At 37.4% G+C, this 19,777-nt stretch overlaps 1 protein-coding gene across 1 annotated transcript in view; it reads right to left on the bottom strand.

Moving 5' to 3' along the window:
- Positions 1-19,777, bottom strand: part of DNAH7 (dynein axonemal heavy chain 7) — a 341,486-nt gene that overhangs the window by 219,399 nt on the left and 102,310 nt on the right. The window contains 2 exon segments of the mRNA XM_050752319.1: positions 6,302-6,488; positions 9,223-9,908. Coding sequence (XP_050608276.1) covers positions 6,302-6,488; positions 9,223-9,908 — 873 coding nt within the window.

The raw sequence follows: 19,777 nt of genomic DNA, 5'->3' as shown, positions 1-19,777 counted from the left end.
TGGTTTTATAGGATAAAAATATGCCTCCATTATTTACAAGGCCCAACATAGCTGCCCTTTCAAGCACCTGAGATATCTATAAAATTTCATAGCAATATGGAATTTTGAAGAGTATTTTGATTACATATTAAAAAAGACTTTAATTTCTTAAATATATTAACTAAAAGAATACAAGTATCTACTTTTTGCTTTTTGCCCTTTTTTATTATTATACTTTAAGTTTTAGTGTACACGTGCACAACACACAGGTTTGTTACATATGTATACATGTGCCATGTTGGTGTGCTGTACCCATTAACTCGTCATTTACATTACCTATATCTCCTAATGCTATCCCTTCCCTCGACCCTCTCCCCACAATAGGCCCTGGTGTGTGATGTTCCCCTTCCTGTGTCCAAGTGATCTCATTGTTCAATTCCCACCTATGAGTGAGAACATGTGGTGTTTGGTTTTCTGTTCTTGAGATAGTTTGCTGAGAATGATAGTTTCCAGCTGCATCCATGTCCCTACAAAGGACATGAATTCATCCTTTTATATGGCTGCATAGTATTCCATAGTGTATATGTGCCACATTTTCTTAATCCAGTCTGTCATTGATGGACATTTGGGATGATTCCAAGTCTTTGCTATTGTGAATAGTGCTGCAATAAACATATGTGTGCATGTGTCTTTATAGCAGCATGATTTATAATCCTTTGGGTGTACACCCAGTAATGGGATGGCTGGGTCAAATGGTATTTCTAGTTCTAGATCCTTGAGGAATCACCATACTGTTTTCTACAATGGTTGAACTAGTTTACAGTCCCACCAACAGTGTAAAAGTGTTCCTATTTCTCCACATCCTCTCCAGCACCTGTTGTTTCCTGATTTTGTAATGATTGCCATTCTAACTGGTGTGAGATGGTATCTCATTGTGGTTTTCATTTGCATTTCTCTGATGGCCAGTAATGATGAGCATTTTTTCACGTGTCTGTTGGCTGTATGAATGTCTTCTTTTGAGAAATGTCTGTTCATATTCTTTGCCCACTTTTTGAGGGGGTTGTTTTTTTCTTGTAAATTTGTTTGAGTTCTTTGTAGGTTCTGGATATTAGCCCTTTGTCAGATGAGTACATTGCAAAAATTTTTCTCCCATTCTGTAGGTTGCCTGTTCACTCTGATGGTAGTTTCTTTTGCTGTGCAGAAGCTCTTTAGTTTAATTAGATCCCATTTGTCAATTTTGGTTTTTGTTGCCGTTGCTTTTGGTGTTTTAGAAATGAAGTCCTTGCCCATCTCTGTGTCCTGAATGGTATTACCTAGGTTTTTTTCTAGGGTTTTTATGGTTTTAGGTCTAACATTTAAGTCTCAGCCATCTGGAATTAATTTTCATATAAGAAGTAAGGAAAGGATCCAGTTTCAGCTTTCTACTTATGGCTAGCCAATTTTCCCAGTACCATTTATTAAATAGGGAATCCTTTCCCTGTTTCTTGTTTTTGTCAGGTTTGTAAAGACCAGATGGTTGTAGATGTGTGGTATTATTTCTGAGGACTCTGTTCTGTTCCATTGGTCTATATCTCTGTTTTGGTACCAGTACCATGCTGTTTTGGTTACTGTAGCCTTGTAGTATAGCTTGAAGTCAGGTAGCGTGATGCCTCCAGCTTTGTTCTTTGGCTAAAGATTGTCTTGGCAATGTGGGGTCTTTTTTGGTTCCATATGAACTTTAAAGTAGTTTTTTATAATTCTGTGAAGAAAGTCATTGGTAGCTTAATGGGGATGGCATTGAATCTATAAATAACCTTGAGCAGTATGGCCATTTTCACAATAGTGATTCTTCCTATCCATGAGCATGGTATGTTCTTCATTTGTTTGTGTCCTCTTTTATTTCACTGAGCAGTGGTTTGTAGTTCTCCTTGAAGAGGTCCTTTACTTCCCTTGTAAGTTGGATTCCTAGGTATTTTATTCTCTTTGAAGCTATTGTGAATGGGAGTTCATTCATGATTTGGCTCTCTGTTTGTCTGTTACTGGTGTATAAGAATGCTTGTGATTTTTGCACATTAATTTTGTATCCTAAGACTTTGCTGAAGTTGCTTATCAGCTTACGGAGATCTTGGGTTGAGACAATGGGGTTTTCTAAATATATAATCATGTCATCTGCAAACAGGGACAATTTGACTTCTTCTTTTCCTAACTGAATACTCTTTATTTCTTTCTCTTGCCTGATTGCCCTGGCCAGAACTTCCAACACTATATTGAATAGGAGTGGTGAGAGAGGGCATCCCTGTCTTTTGCCAGTTTTCAAAGGGAATGCTTCCAGTTTTTGCCCATTCGGTATGCTATTGGCTGTGGGTTTGTCATAAATAGCTCTTATTATTTTGAGATATGTTCCATCAATACCGAATTTATTGAGAGTTTTTAGCATGAAGGGCTGTTGAATTTCGTCAAAGGCCTTTTCTGCATCTATTGAGATAATCATGTGGTTTTTGTCTTGGGTCTGATTATATTCTGGATTACGTTTACTGATTTCCATATGTTGAACCAGCCTTGCATCCCAGGGATGAAGCCCACTTGATCATGGTGGATAAGCTTTTTGATGTTCTGCTGGATTCAGTTTGCCAGTATTTTATTGAAGATTTTTGCATCAATGTTCATCAGGGATATTGGTCTAAAATTCTCTTTTTTTGTTGTATCTCTGCCAGGCTTTGGTATCAGGATGATGTTGGCCTCATAAAATGAGTTAGGGAGGATTCCCTCTTTTTCTATTGATTGGAATAGCAGAAGGAATGGTACTAGCTCCTTCTTGTACCTCTGGTAGAATTCGGCTGTGAATCTGTCTGTCTGGTCCTGGACTTTATTTGGTTGGTAGGCTATTAATTATTGCCTCAATTTCAGAGCCTGCTATTGGTCTATTCAGGGATTCAACTTCTTCCTGGCTTAGTCTTGGGAGACTGTAAGTGTCCAGGAAATTATCCATTTCTTCTAGGTTTTCTATTTTATTTGCACAGAGGTGTTTATAGTATTCTCTGATGGTAGTTTGTATTTCTGTGGGATTGGTGGTGATATCCCCTTTATCATTTTTTATTGCATCTATTTGATTCTTCTCTCTTTTCTTAATTGTCTTGTTAAAAGTCTACCAATTTTGTTGATCTTTTCAAAAAACCAGCTCCTGGATTCATTGATTTTTTTGAAGGGTTTTTTGTGTCTCTATCTCCTTCAGTTCTGCTCTGATCTCAGTTATTTCTTGCCTTCTGCTAACTTTTGAATGTATTTGCTCTTGCTTCTCTAGTTCTTTTAATTGTGATGTTAGGGTGTCAATTTTAGATCTTTCCTGCTTTCTCTTGTGGGCATTTAGTGCTATAAATTTCCCTCTACACATTGCTTTAAACGTGTCCCAGAGATTCTGGTATGTTGTATCTTTGTTCTCATTGGTTTCAAAGAACATCTTTATTTCTGCCTTCATTTTGTTATGTACCCAGTAGCCATTCAGGAGCAGGCTGGTCAGTTTCCAAGCAGTTGAGCAGTTTTGATTGAGTTTCTTAGTCCTTAGTTCTAGTTTGATTGCACTGTGGTCTGAGAGACAGTTTGTTATAATTTCTGGTTTTTTTTACATTTGCTGAGGAGTGCTTTACCTCCAACTATGTGCTCAATTTTGGAATAAGTGTGATATGGTGCTGAGAAGAATGTATATTCTGTTGATTTGGGGTGGAGAGTTCTGTAGATGTCTTTTAGGGCCCCTTGGTGCAGAGTTGAGTTCAATTCCTGGATATCCTTGTTAACTTTCTGTCTCATTGATCTGTCTAATGTTAACAGTGGGGTGTTAAAGTCTCCCATTATTATTGTATGGGAGTCTAAGTCTCTTTGTAAGTCTCTAAGGACCTGCTTTATGAATCTGGGTGCTCCTGTATTGGGTGCATATATATTTAGGATAGTTAGCTCTTCTTGTTGCATTGATCCCTTTACCATTATGTAATGGCCTTCTTTGTCTCTTTTGATCTTTGTTGGTTTAAAGTCTGTTTTATCAGAGACTAGGATTGCAACCCCTGCTTTTTTTTTGTTCTCCATTTGCTGGTCGATCTTCCTCCATCCCTTTATTTTGAGCCTATGTGTGTGTTTGCACATGAGATGGGTCTCCTGAATACAGCACACTGATGGGTCTGACTCTTTATCCAATTTGCCAGTCTGTGCCTTTTAATTGGACCATTTAGCCCATTTACATTTAAGGTTAATATTGTTATGTGTGAACTTGATCCTGTCATTATGATGTTAGCTGGTTATTCTGCTCATTAGTTGATGCAGTTTCTTCCTAGCATCGATGGTCTTTACATTTTGGCATGCTTTTGCAGTGGCTGGTACCAGTTATTCCTTTTGATGTTTACTGCATCCCTTATGCAGCCTTGCTGCTGCCTTGCAGTTAGATCTCAGACTGCTGTGCTCTCAAGGAAGGAGGCTCCGTGGGCATGGTACCCTCCAGGCCAGGTGTGGGATTAAACCTCCTGGTGTGCCATTTGCTAAGACCCTCGGTAAAGTGCAATATTAGGGTGGGAGTTACCCAATTTTCCAGGTGTTGTGTGGCTCAGTTTCCCTTGGCTAGGGAAAAGAATTCCCTTGCCCCTTGAGCTTCCCAGGTGAGGTGATGCCTCGCCCTGTTTCAGCTCTCGCTGGTCGGGCTGCACCTGCTGATCAGCACCGACTGTCCAACATGCCCCAGTGAGATGAACCTGCTATCTCAGTTGAAAATGCAGAAATCACCCGTCTTCTGTGTTGCTCACGCTGGGAGCTGGAGGCTTGAGCTGTTCCTATTTGGCCATCTTGGGCGCCCCCCGTCTCTACTACTTTTTGCTTCTTTAAACAAAAAAAAAATTCTCCTTCATCACCTTCCTAACGAAAATATATCCATATTATGAGGATTTTGCACCGCCATAAGGAAACTATATATAAAAGACTGAATTTCTGACATAAATTAATTAGAGATGATTGTGTTACAAAGCAACTTACTAATGGGTTCTTTAAATATGGAATTAATTCCAGTGTGATTAATTTTACAAAGGTTTGGTTTATAAAAAGATTTATTTCAGGTACTATTATATAAACGAGGTAAAGATTAAATAAATAAAACCATGTCCATCTTTCTGAATATTTTCCTATCAAATCATATAGTTGACGTCAATACAGTATTATCAACATTTTGGATTATAGTAACAGCTCTTAAAGTTTAAATAACAATAAAGATATGCATATTTCTATTTCAGGGTAGGACATTTTTAAGATAATACTTATCCTACCTTATAGTATTATATTTTATCAAAATACCAATGCAGAAGTTTATATTCATTTAATGATATGATTTAATAACTAACTTTTTTCTATTTTAATATTTAATGACACACAACCATGCTTCTGAGGCAGTAAATAAATGTATTCTGCCAGCCACAGTGGCTCATGCCTGTAATCCCAGCACTTTGGAAGGCGGAGATGGGTGGATCACTTGAGGTCAAGAGATCAAGACCAGCCTGACCAACATGGTGAAACCCCGTCTCTACCAAAAATAGAAAAATTAGCTGGGCATGGTGGCGCATGACTGTAATCTCAGTTACTCAAGAGGCTGAGGCAGGAGAATCACTTGAGCCTAGGAGGCAAAGGTTGCAGTAAGCCTAGATTGCACCACTGCACTCCAGCCTGGGTGACAGGGCGAGACTCCATCTCAAAAAAAAAAAAAAAAAAAAAAAAAAAAAGTCCTCTGAATTGAACACAAAAGGTACTTTTTTTTAGTGTTACCAGTTTTTATTAAATTCTCTCTTTAGTTTAAATTGTAAGTTCTCCTCCACAGTATTTGTGTATTTTTCTTTCTTTACTGTATCTTATTTGCATTTATTGAACTTTTTAGATATATTTATCTTTGCAACTCATCTGTTTTTAGGTCCCTACCAGAAAAATGTGTTGGGTCGTTGGCATACTGACATTTGTGCACCACAGTGAGTTTCAGTGGGTTGTATTCCATAACAAGACAGCCACAGAATAGACGGAGTCAGCAAGTACCTCGTACAGTGTCTTCCTATCAGAGTATCAGATAAGAATCAATAATAGAACCAAAGGTTGTTAAACAATGCAAATTTCAATTTGGACTTCAAGGAGTAATCAGGACAAAATATCTACTTTTGCTTGCAACATTTTCTGCTCCTGGCATTCTAAAATAATAGCTGAAAAGACAATGTACATGTGAAACAGATAATGGCTTATTGGAAACAATAATGGTTTATATGGATTTCTGAAAACACAAATCATGTCACTTCAACCAAATAATGGCATTTTTGGAGATTTTTTCACCTACCTGCATGACAGTTCTCATTATATCTCTCCATGTCTTATCCACAGCTGTAAATCGTCTCCCTTCCTCAGGCATCTGAGACATAATGTCTGGAGAACTGAAAATGGGCTCCAGATACAGCCACGTGGCTTGGACCTTGAGCCATTCATCCAGAATCTCCTGAAGCAGTAGGAGCTTGCCCTCCCATTCTCTGAGAAGCAAAACACAGTGGCTCTTATTGACAGCAAACCAAGCAAATGTTTCAAATGACAAAATTCAAAACCACAACTAGACTGTCAATCTTGTATATAATGTTATACAACTGTATATAACCTTGTATATAATGTATATAATATTCCAATTTCCATTCATCTAGTTGCATTTAAAGATAAATCACTAGATTTGTTCTATAAAATATGTTTAAAGATAATAATATAACACTTATGCTTATACAGATATACATGTTAAGATATACTTATCTACTGTTGGGCTGGTTTCTGTATACAGAAATAAACCTTTCTGCTATCTAGTTATTTCTATCATAGAAATAAACCTTTCTGCTCTCTAGTTCCATGACTAGAGAGTACAAATTGAAAAATGAGATTTTATTGACAGTAAAGGTATTCCTAATCAAGGATACTCTGAGCTTCTGAGGAAAGATAGTTACATCCAATACTCCTTTCCTTCAACGCTCTTTTTTCCCCCTTAATTTGGGCCCCTTATTTCTAGAATAAAGCCTTTATTTCTAAAATATAGTTGACCTTTCAACAACACAGGTTTCAACTGTGTAGGTCCACTTTTACACGGATTTTTTTCAATAAAGGTTACATGGACTTTGCCTGATTCTCCTGTCTCCCCTTCCACCCTCTCCACCTCTTCTGCTTCTGCCATCCCTGAGACAACAAGACCAATCCCTCCTCTTCCTCCTCCTCCTCCTCCTCAGTATACTCAACATGAAGATGACGAGGATGAAGATCTTCATGATGACCCACTGCCACTTAATGAATAGTAAATATATTTTTCTCATGATTTTCTTAACAACATTTCCTTTTCTCCAGCTTACTTTATTATAAGAATATAGTATATAATACATGTAACATTCAAAGTATGCATTATGTTATTTGTAAGGTTTCTGGTTAACAGTAGGCTATTTGTAGTTAAGGTTTTGAGGAGTCATAAGTTATATGCAGATTTTCAACTGCGTGGGGATTCAGCACCCCTAAAACCCTAAATTGTTCAAGGGTCAACTGTACTTCAATTTATAAAATGTAACTGGCATTTAAAGAAAAATCTACATACTCCAAAATAGTGTAGCATTCATGAGAAGGTGGAATATTTAAATTTACAATAGGTTATCAGTTCGTTTCTAAATATAGAGAATACACATAATGATTTAATTTCCTCAAGAATAAATATAATTACTCCATAACCTAATAATTTTACAAGCACAGTTCTGAGGTCTCTATGTGTTTACTCCATCATCATGTCAACTCTATGAGGTAGGGTCATCGTAACATCTGTTTATCAATGGAGAGACTAAGGCACATAGAGGCAACTGCCAGGCTCAAGTTTAGCCAGAAAATAAACAATAGAGCCAAGATTTGAACTCAGACATTTGTAATTACTCTGCTATCAGAGATAACATAGTCATAAGGAAGAATGATTTATTAATAGCAACAGAACTTCGCTTGAATCCGGGAGGTGGAGGTTGCAGGGAGCTGAGATCGCGCCACTGCACTCCAGCCTGGGCAACAGAGCAAGACTCCATCTCAAATTAATTAATTAATTTAATTTAATAGCAACAGAACTTAGATGTGGCGTAGTCTTACGTATATTAACATATTACTCATCATTTAAGCAGTGTTCTGTGATTTTAGATCTTTAAAACAAACAAATGTTAATGAGTTTGCCAACTAACCAGGGATTTTCAGATGTCTTTCTAAAATATTTTTATTTCAATGCTTATCAGTGAATTTGTTTAACTTCTTTGCACAAAAAAAACCTGAATGCTTCTGTTTTCTTTTGTTGTTCTTCCTCTTTTTCTATCTAATTTTTGTCTGATTCAGAAAATTTCCAAGTAGGTAATGATATCATGCATAGTCCCTTAAAATGGAATCTAGATGTACCATTTTCAGAGTAGTTCAAAAATTCTTGTCTTAATGTGCATTCTGGAGCAAGCTGGCAGGAGGCAGAATGACCAGAGAATGAGCCAAGGCCAGTCAGAACATGCCCAAGCATATGACAACACCTAAGTCACCATAGGCAGATACTACCAAGCTGTTAGCATTCCCTTGCCATGAAAATCCACTGAAGACAGTAGTCTGATTTTGATGGGCTCTGTTTTTTAAAGGTAATATATAGCCTGCTTAATGTAAATTACAAAAACTGGAAACATTGACAGCTAGGCTTACTTTAATTGGCTGTGTATGATGCTTAAAAGTCCCAAACTAAAATTATAGTTTCATTCTTTTTCACTTATTTGCCATCCTTCATGCATATGAGTAGAAATTACAATAGATATTCAGCAATCCTCTATGACAAGCTAATATATTTTAAAAATAAAATTATCTTTAGTTCACAGATACAAAATTATTTTTTGAGAGTTAAAAAATAAGATCATATTGTAGGCAATAAAAACAAGTATCTGGATGTTGACTGTCCACTGTCTTTGTTATGAGTATAGAAGTTAATAAACCATTAAGATGATAGCAAAGAATGAGCAATCTTCCAATAGCAATGAAGCCATTGATTATATCTTTAAATATTTAAAGATCTTAAATATTTAGTATTAAATGCTAAGTATGAAATGCAGAATCAATTCTCAAAAGAAATAAAATATTAAGCATGAGATATTAAGTGTGAAATAATTCTCAAAGGAGCTTTACATTAAATACAAGTGATTTTGGTAACAGAGCATAAACATTGCCATATAAATGTCACTTTACCTCATTTGTTTTTCATAAGGCTTAATGAAAGGAGATCCTCGCATAGTTTGTGTTTTAACAATATGGTCATCCAACAATATCTGAATGTCATCAACTGATGCCAAAATAAATGTCCCAGTTTCTCTATAAGAATGGATGACAAATTCCATTGCATCCCATTCAGTAATCATCTTCTCCATCGCCTTTTCAAGAGAATATTCTTTGCTAGCTGCTTCGCTAATACCTTCAAATCTGTCTAGATATGGTTCCAGATTCATGTCTAAAAAGGAGACGACCGTGGAGTCATCTGATGGCTGCAAAGGGTAACCAACAACGGCAGACATGGCCTCCCAGTGCCTGGGGCGCAAACCAGGATTACAGATCACTTGAATGAGAGGAATGTGCTGCTTGAAATCTTCCACCTTTGATCTTACTTTTTTTGTCATTGCCAATGCATATGGAGAATCATGAAAGGTTTTCTCCAGTTTATATAATCCTCTCCAGTAATTTCCAATATCTGCTTCTACTTGGTCTGGATTCACTTTGTGATATGGCCCTTCAGTCCATGTTCTATATTTGCTGCTAAATTCAACAGCAGTTTCGTAAAGACGAAGATAAGGGTTCAAGCCATCTTGGATTTTTTTACGTTGAGGATATACAGATGGTAGCCAACCAAATGCTTCCTCTTCAGCATTAAACTGCTCAATCTGAAAGGACAGGTATTGAATATATTAGTTATTTTGAAAGTGAATGATACTGCAAATTAAGTTTTATTAAGTATCTATTTCAAATGTGAGCCAAAAAAACCTTACTAAACCCTGAAGTTAAACTTCAATAATCTAGAAAAACTGAGCAGCAATCTCATTTTCCTATTTCTTTTTTCAATTGACAAAAATGTATATATTTATGGTACACAACATGTTTTGAGAAAATGTATATATTATGGAATGGGTAAATAAAACCAATTAACATATACTACCTCACATACTTTTTTTGGTAAAGAGGACACTACACAATCTACTCTCTTAGCAATGTTCAAGTATATAATACGTTGCTATTAGCTGTAGTCATCAATTTGTACAATAGATACCTTAAACGTATTCCTCCTAAAATTTTTTATCCTTTGACCAACATCTTCCCCAATCCCCACTGCCCACCAGCCCCACCCCTGTAGGCATCATTCTACTCTCTGCTTCTATGAGTTTGATTTTTTTTAGATCCACTATAACTGAGATAATGTGGTATTTGTCTTTCTCTTCCTAGCATATTTGATGTAAGTGCTCCAGGTTTATCCATGTTGTTACAAATGACAGGATTTCCCGTTTTTTTCCCCTCTAAGGCTGAATAGCATTCCCCTATTCCTTTTTTATTACAGTTTTCAGAGAACAATGTCTGGTTATGTTAGTTAAAAGAGTTAATACACATTTACATATATAAAGAAAAAGTTGTCTGTTCAGACACATTGAGGATACAGCATCATTCTTTAGTTAATAAGAACTAAAGTACTTTTTAATATACACAGCATTGTGTTAGGTACTGTGGAAAACAGAAAAAAGTATTATATTGTAAAATACTAACTCCAAGGAGTTAGTAATCCAGCTCAGGGGAAAAGATATACATAGGTGAAAATTTAACTAATTTTTCAATAATAATAATATAAAGCAATAAATAGAAAAGACATCTCAGAGAAATAACTATTTAAAATCAATAAAATATAATATAAAATGCTAACACCCAGAGTTGAGAGTGAGTGCTGAAATACTGCAGACACAGATGTTTCTGTAAAGAAAATGAAGCTCGAGTTCAGTCTTGAACGCTTACTCTTAGTTTAGTTGTGAAGTATGTGAGGACATGGACAGTTGAGAAGAGCACTGGAAAGTGTTCATTAGCTAGATACATCGGTTATGAGGTTACTTAAAATTTCAGTGGCCTCAGTTTTTAAAAAATATTTGTGGGTACACAGAAGTAGGTGTATATACTTATGGTATACATGAGATATTTTGATAGAGGTATACAATGCCTAATAATCACATGTTAAAAGGGGTATCCATCCCCCAAACGTTTATCCTGCATGTTATAAACAATCCAATTATACACTTTTGGTTTTTTGTTTTTGAGACAGTCTCACTCTGTCACCCAGGCTGGAGTGTAGTGGCAAGATACTGGCTCACCGCAGCCTCAACTTCCTGCGCTCAAATGATCATCCCACCTCAGCCTCCCAAACAGCTGGGACTACAGGCACGTGCCACCATGCCTGGCCAATTTTTGTAATTTTAGTGGAGATAGGTTTTCGCCATGTTGCTCAGGTTAGTCTCAAATTCCTTGGCTCAAGTGATCTGCCTGCCTTGGCCTACCAAAGTGATGGGATTAGAAGTGTAAGCCACCATGCCTGGCCCTGCTTTGGTTATTTTTAAATGTGCAATTAAATTATTATTGACAAATACCAGATCTTATTTATTCTTACTATTTTTTGTACTCACTAAACTTTCCCACTTACCTCCTACCCCACCACGACCCTTCCCAGCTTTTGGTAACCATCCTTCTACTCTCTTTCTCCATGAATTCAATGTTTAACTTTTTAGCTCACACAAGTTAAGTGGGAACATGCAAAGTTTGTCTTTCTGTGCCCGGCATATTTCACTTAATATAGTGACTTCCAGTTCCATCAATATTGTTGCAAATGACAGAATCTCATTATCTGTTATGGTTGAATAGTACTCCATTGTGTACAGATACCACATTTTCTTTGGTTTTTTAAATTAACTTATTTTTATTTTAAATTATACTTTATGTTCTAGGGTACATGTGCACAATGTGCAGGTTTGTTACATATGTATACATGTGCCATATTGGAGTGCTGCACCCATTAATTTATCATTTACATTAGGTATATCTCCTAATGCTATCCCTCCCCACTACCCCCACCCCACAACAGGCCCCGGTGTGTGATGTTCCCCTTCCTGGGTCCAAGTGTTCTCATTGTTCAACTCCCATCTATGAGTGAGAACATGTGGAGTTTGATTTTCTGTTCTTGTAATAGTTTGCTGAGAATGATGGTTTCCAGCTGCATCCATATCCCTACAAAGGACATGAACTCATCCTTTTTTATGGCTGCATAGTATTCCATGGTGTATATGCACCACATTTTCTTAATCCAGTCTGTCATTGATGGACATTTGGGTTGATTCCAAGTCTTTCCTATTGTGAATAGTGTCACAATAAACATACATGTGCATGTGTCTTTATAGCAGCATGATTTATAATCCTTTGGGTATATATCCAGTAATGGGATGGCTGAGTCAAATGGTATTTCTAGTTCTAGATCCTTGAGGAATCGCCATACTGTTTTCTACAATGGTTGAACTAGTTTACAGTCCCACCAACAGTGTAAAAGTGTTCCTATTTCTCCACATCCTCTCCAGCACCTGTTGTTTCCTGACTTTTTAATGATCGCCATTCTAACTGGTGTGAGATGGTATCTCATTGTGGTTTTGATTTGCATTTCTCTGATGACAAGTGATGATGAGCGATTTTTCATGTGTCTGTTGGCTGTATGAATGTCTTCTTTTTCAGAAGTGTCTGCTCATATTCTTTGCCCACTTTTTGAGGGGGTTGTTTTTTTCTTGTAAATTTGTTTGAGTTCTTTGTAGGTTCTGGATACTAGCCTTTTGTCAGATGAGTAGATTGCAAAAATTTTTCTACCATTCTGTAGGTTACCTGTTCACTCTGATGGTAGTTTCTTTTGCTGTGCAGAAGCTCTTAGTTTAAGTGGATCCCATTTGTCAATTTTGGCTTTTCTTGCCATTGGTTTTGGTGTTTTAGACATGAAGTCCTTGCCCATGCCTATGTCCTGAATGGTATTGCCTAGGTCTTCTTCTAGGGTTTTTATGCTTTTAGGTCTAACATTTAAGTCTCTAAGCCATCTTGAATTAATTTTTGTATAAGGTATAAGGAAGGGGTCCAGTTTCAGCTTTCTACTTATGGCTAGCCAGTTTTCCCAGCACCATTTATTAAATAGGAAATCCTTTTCCCATTTCTTGTTTTTGTCAGGTTTGTCATGATCAGATGGTTGTAGATGTGTGGTATTATTTCTGAGGGCTCTGTTCTGTTCCATTGGTCTATATCTCTGTTTTGGTACCAGTACCATGCTGTTTTGGTTACTATAACCTTGTAGTATAGCTTGAAGTCAGGTAGCGTGATGCCTCCAGCTTTGTTCTTTGGCTTAGGATTGTCTTGGCAATGTGGGCTCTTTTTTGGTTCCATATGAACTTTAAAGTAGTTTTTTATAATTCTGTGAAGAAAGTCATTGGTAGCTTAATGGGGATGGCATTGAATCTATAAATTACCTTGGGCAGTATGGCCATTTTCACGATATTGATTCTTCCTATCCATGAGCATGGAATGTTCTTCCATTTATTTGTGTCCTCTTTTATTTTATTGAGCAGTGGTTTGTAGTTCTCCTTGAAGAGGTCCTTCACATCCCTTGTGAATTGGATTCCTAGGTATTTTATTCTCTTTGAAGCAATTGTGAGAGGAAGTTCATTCATGATTTGGCTCTCTGTTTGTCTGTTATTGGTGTATACGAATGCTTGTGATTTTTGCACGTTGATTTTGTATCCTGAGACTTTGCTGAAGTTGCTTATCAGCTTAAGGAGATTTTGGGCTGAGATGATGGGGTTTTCTAAATATACAATCATGTCACCTGCAAACAGGGACAATTTGACTTCCTCTTTTCCTAATTGAAAACCCTTTATTTCTTTCTCTTGCCTGATTGCCCTGGCCAGAACTTCCAACACTATGTTGAATAGGAGTGGTGAGAGAGGGCATCCATGTCTTGTGCCAGTTTTCAAGGGGAATGCTTCCAGGTTTTGCCCATTCGGTATGCTATTGGCTGTGGGTTTGTCATAAATAGCTCTTATTATTTTGAGATATGTTCCATCAATACCGAATTTATTGAGAGTTTTTAGCATGAAGGGCTGTTGAATTTCGTCAAAGGCCTTTTCTGCATCTATTGAAATAATCATGTGGTTTTTGTCTTTGGTTCTGTTTATATGATGGATTATGTTTACTGATTTCCGTATGTTGAACCAGCCTTGCATCCCAGGGGTGAAGCCCACTTGATCAAGGTGGATAAGCTTTTCGATGTGCTGCTGTATTCCGTGTGTATTTTATTGAGGATTTTTGCATTGATGTTCATCAGGGATATTGGTCTAAAATTCTCTTTTTTTGTTGTGTCTCTGCCAGGCTTTGGTATCAGGATGATGCTGGCCTCATAAAATGAGTTAGGGAGGATTCCCTCTTTTTCTATTGATTGGAATAGTTTCAGAAGGAATCGTACCAGCTCCTCCCTGTACCTCTGGTAGAATTCAGCTGTGAATCCGGCTGGTCCAGGACTTTGTTTGGTTAATAGGCTATTAATTATTGCCTCAACTTCAGAGCCTGTTATTGGTCTACTCAGGGATTCAACTTTTTCCTGCTTTAGTCTTGGGAGGGTGTATGTGTCCAGGAATTTATCCATTTCTTCTAGGTTTTCTAGTTTATTTGCGTAGAGGTGTTTATAGTATTCTCTGATGGTAGTTTGTATTTCTGTGGGATTGGTGATGATATCCCCTTTATCACTTTTTATTGCATCTATTTGATTCTTCTCTCTTTTCTTCTTTATTAGTCTTGCTAACAGTCTATCGATTTTGTTGATCTTTTCAAAAAACCAGCTCCTCGATTCATTGATTTTTTGAAGGGTTTTTTGTCTCTATTTCCTTCAGTTCTGCTCTGATCTTAGTTATTTCTTGCCTTCTGCTAGCTTTTAAATGTGTTTGCTCTTGCTTCTCTAGTTCTTTTAATTGTGATGTTAGGGTATCAATTTTAGATCTGTCCTGCTTTCTCTTGCGTGCATTTAGTGCTATAAATTTCCCTCTCCACACTGCTTTAAATGTGTCCCAGAGATTCTGGTATGTTGTATCTTTGTTCTCATTGGTTTCAAAGAACATCTTTATTTCTGCCTTCATTTTGTTATGTACCCAGTAGTCATTCAGGAGCAGGTTGTTCAGTTTGCATGTAGTTGAGCGGTTTTGATTGCGTTTCTTCATCCTGAGTTCTAGTTTGATTGCACTGTGGTTGAAAGACAGTATGTTATAATTTCTGTTCTTTTACATTTGCTGAGGAGTGCTTTACTTTCACTTATGTAGTCAGTTTTCGAATAAGTGTGATGTAGTGCTGAGAAAAATGTATGCTCTGTTGATTTGGGGTGGAGAGATCTGTAGATGTCTATCAGGTCCACTTGGTGCAGAGTTGAGTTCAATTCCTGGATATCCTTGTTAACTGTCTCATTGATCTGTCTAATGTTGACAGTGGGGTGTTAAAGTCTCCCATTATTATTGTATGGGAATCTAAGTCTCTTTGTAAGTCTCTAAGGACTTGCTTTATGAATCTGGGTGCTCCTGTATTGGGTGCTTATATATTTAGGATAGTTAGCTCTTCTTGTTGCATTGATCCCTTTACCATTATGTAATGGCCTTCTTTGTGTCTTTTGATCTTTGTTGGTTTAAAGTCTGTTTTATCAGAGACTAGGATTGCAACCCCTGCCTTTTTTTGTTTTCCACTTGCTTGGTCGATCTTCCTCCATCCTTTTATTTTGAGCCTATGTGTGTCTCTGAATGCGAGATGGGTCTCCTGAATACAGCACACTGATGGGTCTTGACTCTTTATCCAATTTGCCAGTCTGTGTCTTTTAATTGGGCCATTTAGCCCATTTACATTTAAGGTTAATATTGTTATGTGTGATCTTGACCCTCTCATTATGATGTTAGCTGGTTATTCTGCTCATTAGTTGATGCAGTGTCTTCCTAGCATCGATGGTCTTTACATTTTGGCATGTTTTTGCAGTGGCTGGTACCAGTTATTCCTTTCCATGTTTAGTGCTTCCTTCAGGAGCTCTTGTAGGGCAGGCCTGTTGGTGACAAAATCTCTCAGCATTTGCTTGTCTGTAAAGGATTTTATTTCTCCTTCAATTATGAAAGTTAGTTTGTCTGGATATGAAATTCTAGGTTGAAAATTCTTTTAAGAAAGTTGAATATTGGCCCCCACTCTCTTCTGGCTTGTAGAGTTTCTGCTGAGAGATCCGCTGTTAGTCTGATGGGCTTCCCTTTGTGGGTAACCTGACCTTTCTCTCTGGCCACCCTTGACATTTTTTCCTTCATTTCAACTTTGGTGAATCTGACAATTATATATCTTGGAGTTGCTCTTCTTGAAGAGTATCTTTGTGGCGTTCTTTGTATTTCCTGAATTTGAATGTTGGCCTGCCTTGCTAGGTTGGGGAAGTTCTCCTGGATAATATCCTGCAGAGTGTTTTCCAACTTTGTTCCATTCTCCCCATCACTTTCAGGTACACAAATCAGACGTAGATTTGGTATTTTCACATAGTCCCATATTTCTTGGAGGCTCTGTTCGTTTCTTTTTGCTCTTTTTTCTCTAAACTTCTCTTCTCACTTCATTTCATTCATTTGATCTTCAATCACTGATACCCTTTGTTCCAGTTGATAGAATCGGCTGCTGAAGCTTGTGCATTCGTTACGTAGTTCTCATGCCATGGTTTTCAGCTCCATCAGGTCGTTTAAGGACTTCTCTACACTGGTTATTCTAGTTAGCCATGAGTCTAATCTTTTTTCAAGGTTTTTAGTTTCTTTGTGCTGGGTTTGTACTTCCTCTTTTAGCTCAGAGAAGTTTGATCCTCTGAAGCCTTCTTCTCTCAACTCATCAAAGTCATTCTCCATCCAGCTTTGTTCTGTTGCTGGAGAGGAGCTGCGTTCCTTTGGAGGGGGAGAGGCGCTCTGATATTTAGAATTTTCAGCTTTTCTGCACTGCTTTTTCCCCATCTTTGTGGTTTTATCTACCTTTGGTCTTTGATGATGGTGATGTACAGATGGGGTTTTGGTGTGGATGTCCTTTCCATTTGTTAGTTTTCCTTCTAACAGTTAGGCCCCTCAGCTGCAGGTCTGTTGGAGTTTGCTTGAGGTCCACTCCAGACCCTGTTTGCCTGTGTATCAGCAGCGGAGGTTCAGTTGGAAATGCAGAAATCACCTGTCTTCTGTGTCACTCATGCTGGGAGCTGCAGGCTGGAGCTGTTCCTATTTGGCCACCTTGGCACCACCCCCAGATACCGCATTTTCTTTATCCACTCATCTCTTGCTGGACACTTAGGCTTCCAAATCATGGCTATTGTGAACAGTGCTGCAACAAACATGGGAGTGCAGATATCTCTTTGATATCTTGATTTCCTTTCTTTGGGATATATACCAGCAGCGGAATTGCTGGATGATATGGTAACTCTAGTTTTAGTTTTTTAAGGAAGCTGCAAACTGTTCTCCATAGTGGTTGTACTAACTTACTTTCCCACCAACAATGTATGACAGTTTCCTCTTCTCTACATCTTTGACAGCAGTTGTTGCCTGTCTTTTGAATAAAAGCCATTTTAACTGAAGTGAGATGATATCTCATTGTAGTTTTGATTTGCATGTCTCTGATGATCAGTGATGGTGAGCACCTTTTCAAATGCCTATTTGTCATTCATGTGTCTTCTTTTGTGAAACATCTCTTCAGATCTTTTGCCTATTTTAAATTCAGGTTATTAGAGATTTTCTAACAGAGTTATATGATCTCTTTATGTATTCCAGTTATTAATCCTTCATCGGATGGGTAGTTTGCAGATATTTTCTCCCATGCTCTGGGTTGTCTTTTCATGTTGCTGATTGTTTCCTTTGTTGTGTGGAAGCTTTTTAACTGGATGTGATCCCATTTGTCCACTTTTGCTTTGTTTGCCTATGCTTGAGGAGTATTACTCAACAAATTTTTGCCCAGTCCAAATTCCTGGAGAGTTTTCTCCAATGTTTCCTTGTAGCAGCTTCATAGTTTGAGGTCTTAGATTTAAGTCTTTAATCCATTTTGATTTGATTTTTGTATATGGTGAGAGATAGGGGTCTAGTTTCATTCTTCTGTATATGAATATCCAGTTGTCCCAGCACCATTTGTTGAAGAGACTGTCTTTTTCCCAATGTATGTTCTTGGCATTTTTCTCTAAAATGAGTTTACTGTAGATTTATGAATTTGTTTCTGGGCTCTCCATTCTGTTCCATTGGTCTATGTGTCTGTTTTTCTGCCAGTACCGTACTGTTTTGGTTACTAAAGGTCTGAATTCTAATTTGAAACCAGGTAATGTGATTCCATCAGTTTTGTTATTTTTGCTCAAGATAGCTTTGGCTATTCTGAGTTTTTTTTTGTGGCTCCACAAAAATTGTAGAACTGTGGGGATGGGCAGGAGACAAAAAAAAATTAGGATTGTTTTTATTAGTTGTGAGGAATCTCATTGGCATTTTGTTGGTGATTGCATTAAATATGTAGATTGCTTTGGGTAGTATGAACATTTTAACAATATTGATTCTTCAAATCCATGAACATGAAATATTCCTTTTTCTGTGTCCCCTTCCATTTCTTTCATCAATATTTTATACTTTTCATTGCAGAGACCTGTGGCTTCTTTGGCTAAATTAATTATTAGGTATTTAATTTTATTTGAGACTATTGTAAATGGGACTACTTTCTTGATTTCTTTTTCAGATTGTCCACCTTTGGCATATATAAATGCCACTGATTTTTGTATGTTAATTTTGTATCCTGTAACTTGTTTATCAGCTCTAATAGTTTTTTTTTTTTTTTTTTTTTTTGGAGGAGTCTTTATGTTTTCCCAGCTATGAGATCATACTGGCCAGGCGTGGTGGCTCACGCATGTAATCCCAGCACTTTGGGAGCCTGAGGCGGGCAAATCACGAGGTCAAGAGTTCAAGATCAGCCTGGCTAACATGGTGACACCCCATCTCTACTAAAAATACAAAAAAATAAAATAAAAGATTAGCCGGGCATGGTGGTGTGCGTCTGTAGTCCTAGCTACTCGCGAGGCTGAGGCAGATGAATCGCTTGAACCCAGGTGGCGGAAGTTGCAGTGAGCCAAGATCGCGCCACTGCACTCCAGCCTGGTCAACAGAGTGAGACTCTGTCTCAAAAAAAAAGAAAAAATCATCAAGGAAAATATGACTTCTTCCTTTCCAATTTGGATGCCCTTTATTTCTTTCTCTCATCAGACTGCTGTAGCTAGAACTTCCAGCACTATGTTGACTAACAGTGGTGAAAGTGAGCATCCTTGATGTGTTCCAGATTTTAGATGAAAGGCTTTCAGTTTTTCCCTATTCAGTAAGATACTAGCTGTGGGTCTGCCTTTTATGGCTTTTATTACATTGAGGTATGTTCCTTCAATAGCCAGTTTTTTGAGGGTTTTCATCAGGAAGTGACGTTGAATTTTATTAAATGCTTTTTCAGTATCAATTGAAAAGATCATATTATTTTTGTCCTTCATTCTCTTTATATGATGCATCAAACTGATTGATATGTTTATGTTGAACCATCCTTACATCCCAGGGATAAATTCCACTTGATCATGATGAATGATGTTTTTAATGCATTGTTGAATTCAGTTTGCTAGTATTTTGTTGAGGATTTTTGCCTCAATATTCATCAGGGATATTAGCCT

This window comes from Macaca thibetana, chromosome 12, assembly GCF_024542745.1.
Source record: "Macaca thibetana thibetana isolate TM-01 chromosome 12, ASM2454274v1, whole genome shotgun sequence".
Taxonomy (NCBI): Eukaryota; Metazoa; Chordata; class Mammalia; order Primates; family Cercopithecidae; genus Macaca; species Macaca thibetana.
The sequence above is the reverse complement of the archived record's forward strand: the minus strand, read 5'-3'. Positions and strand labels throughout refer to the sequence as shown.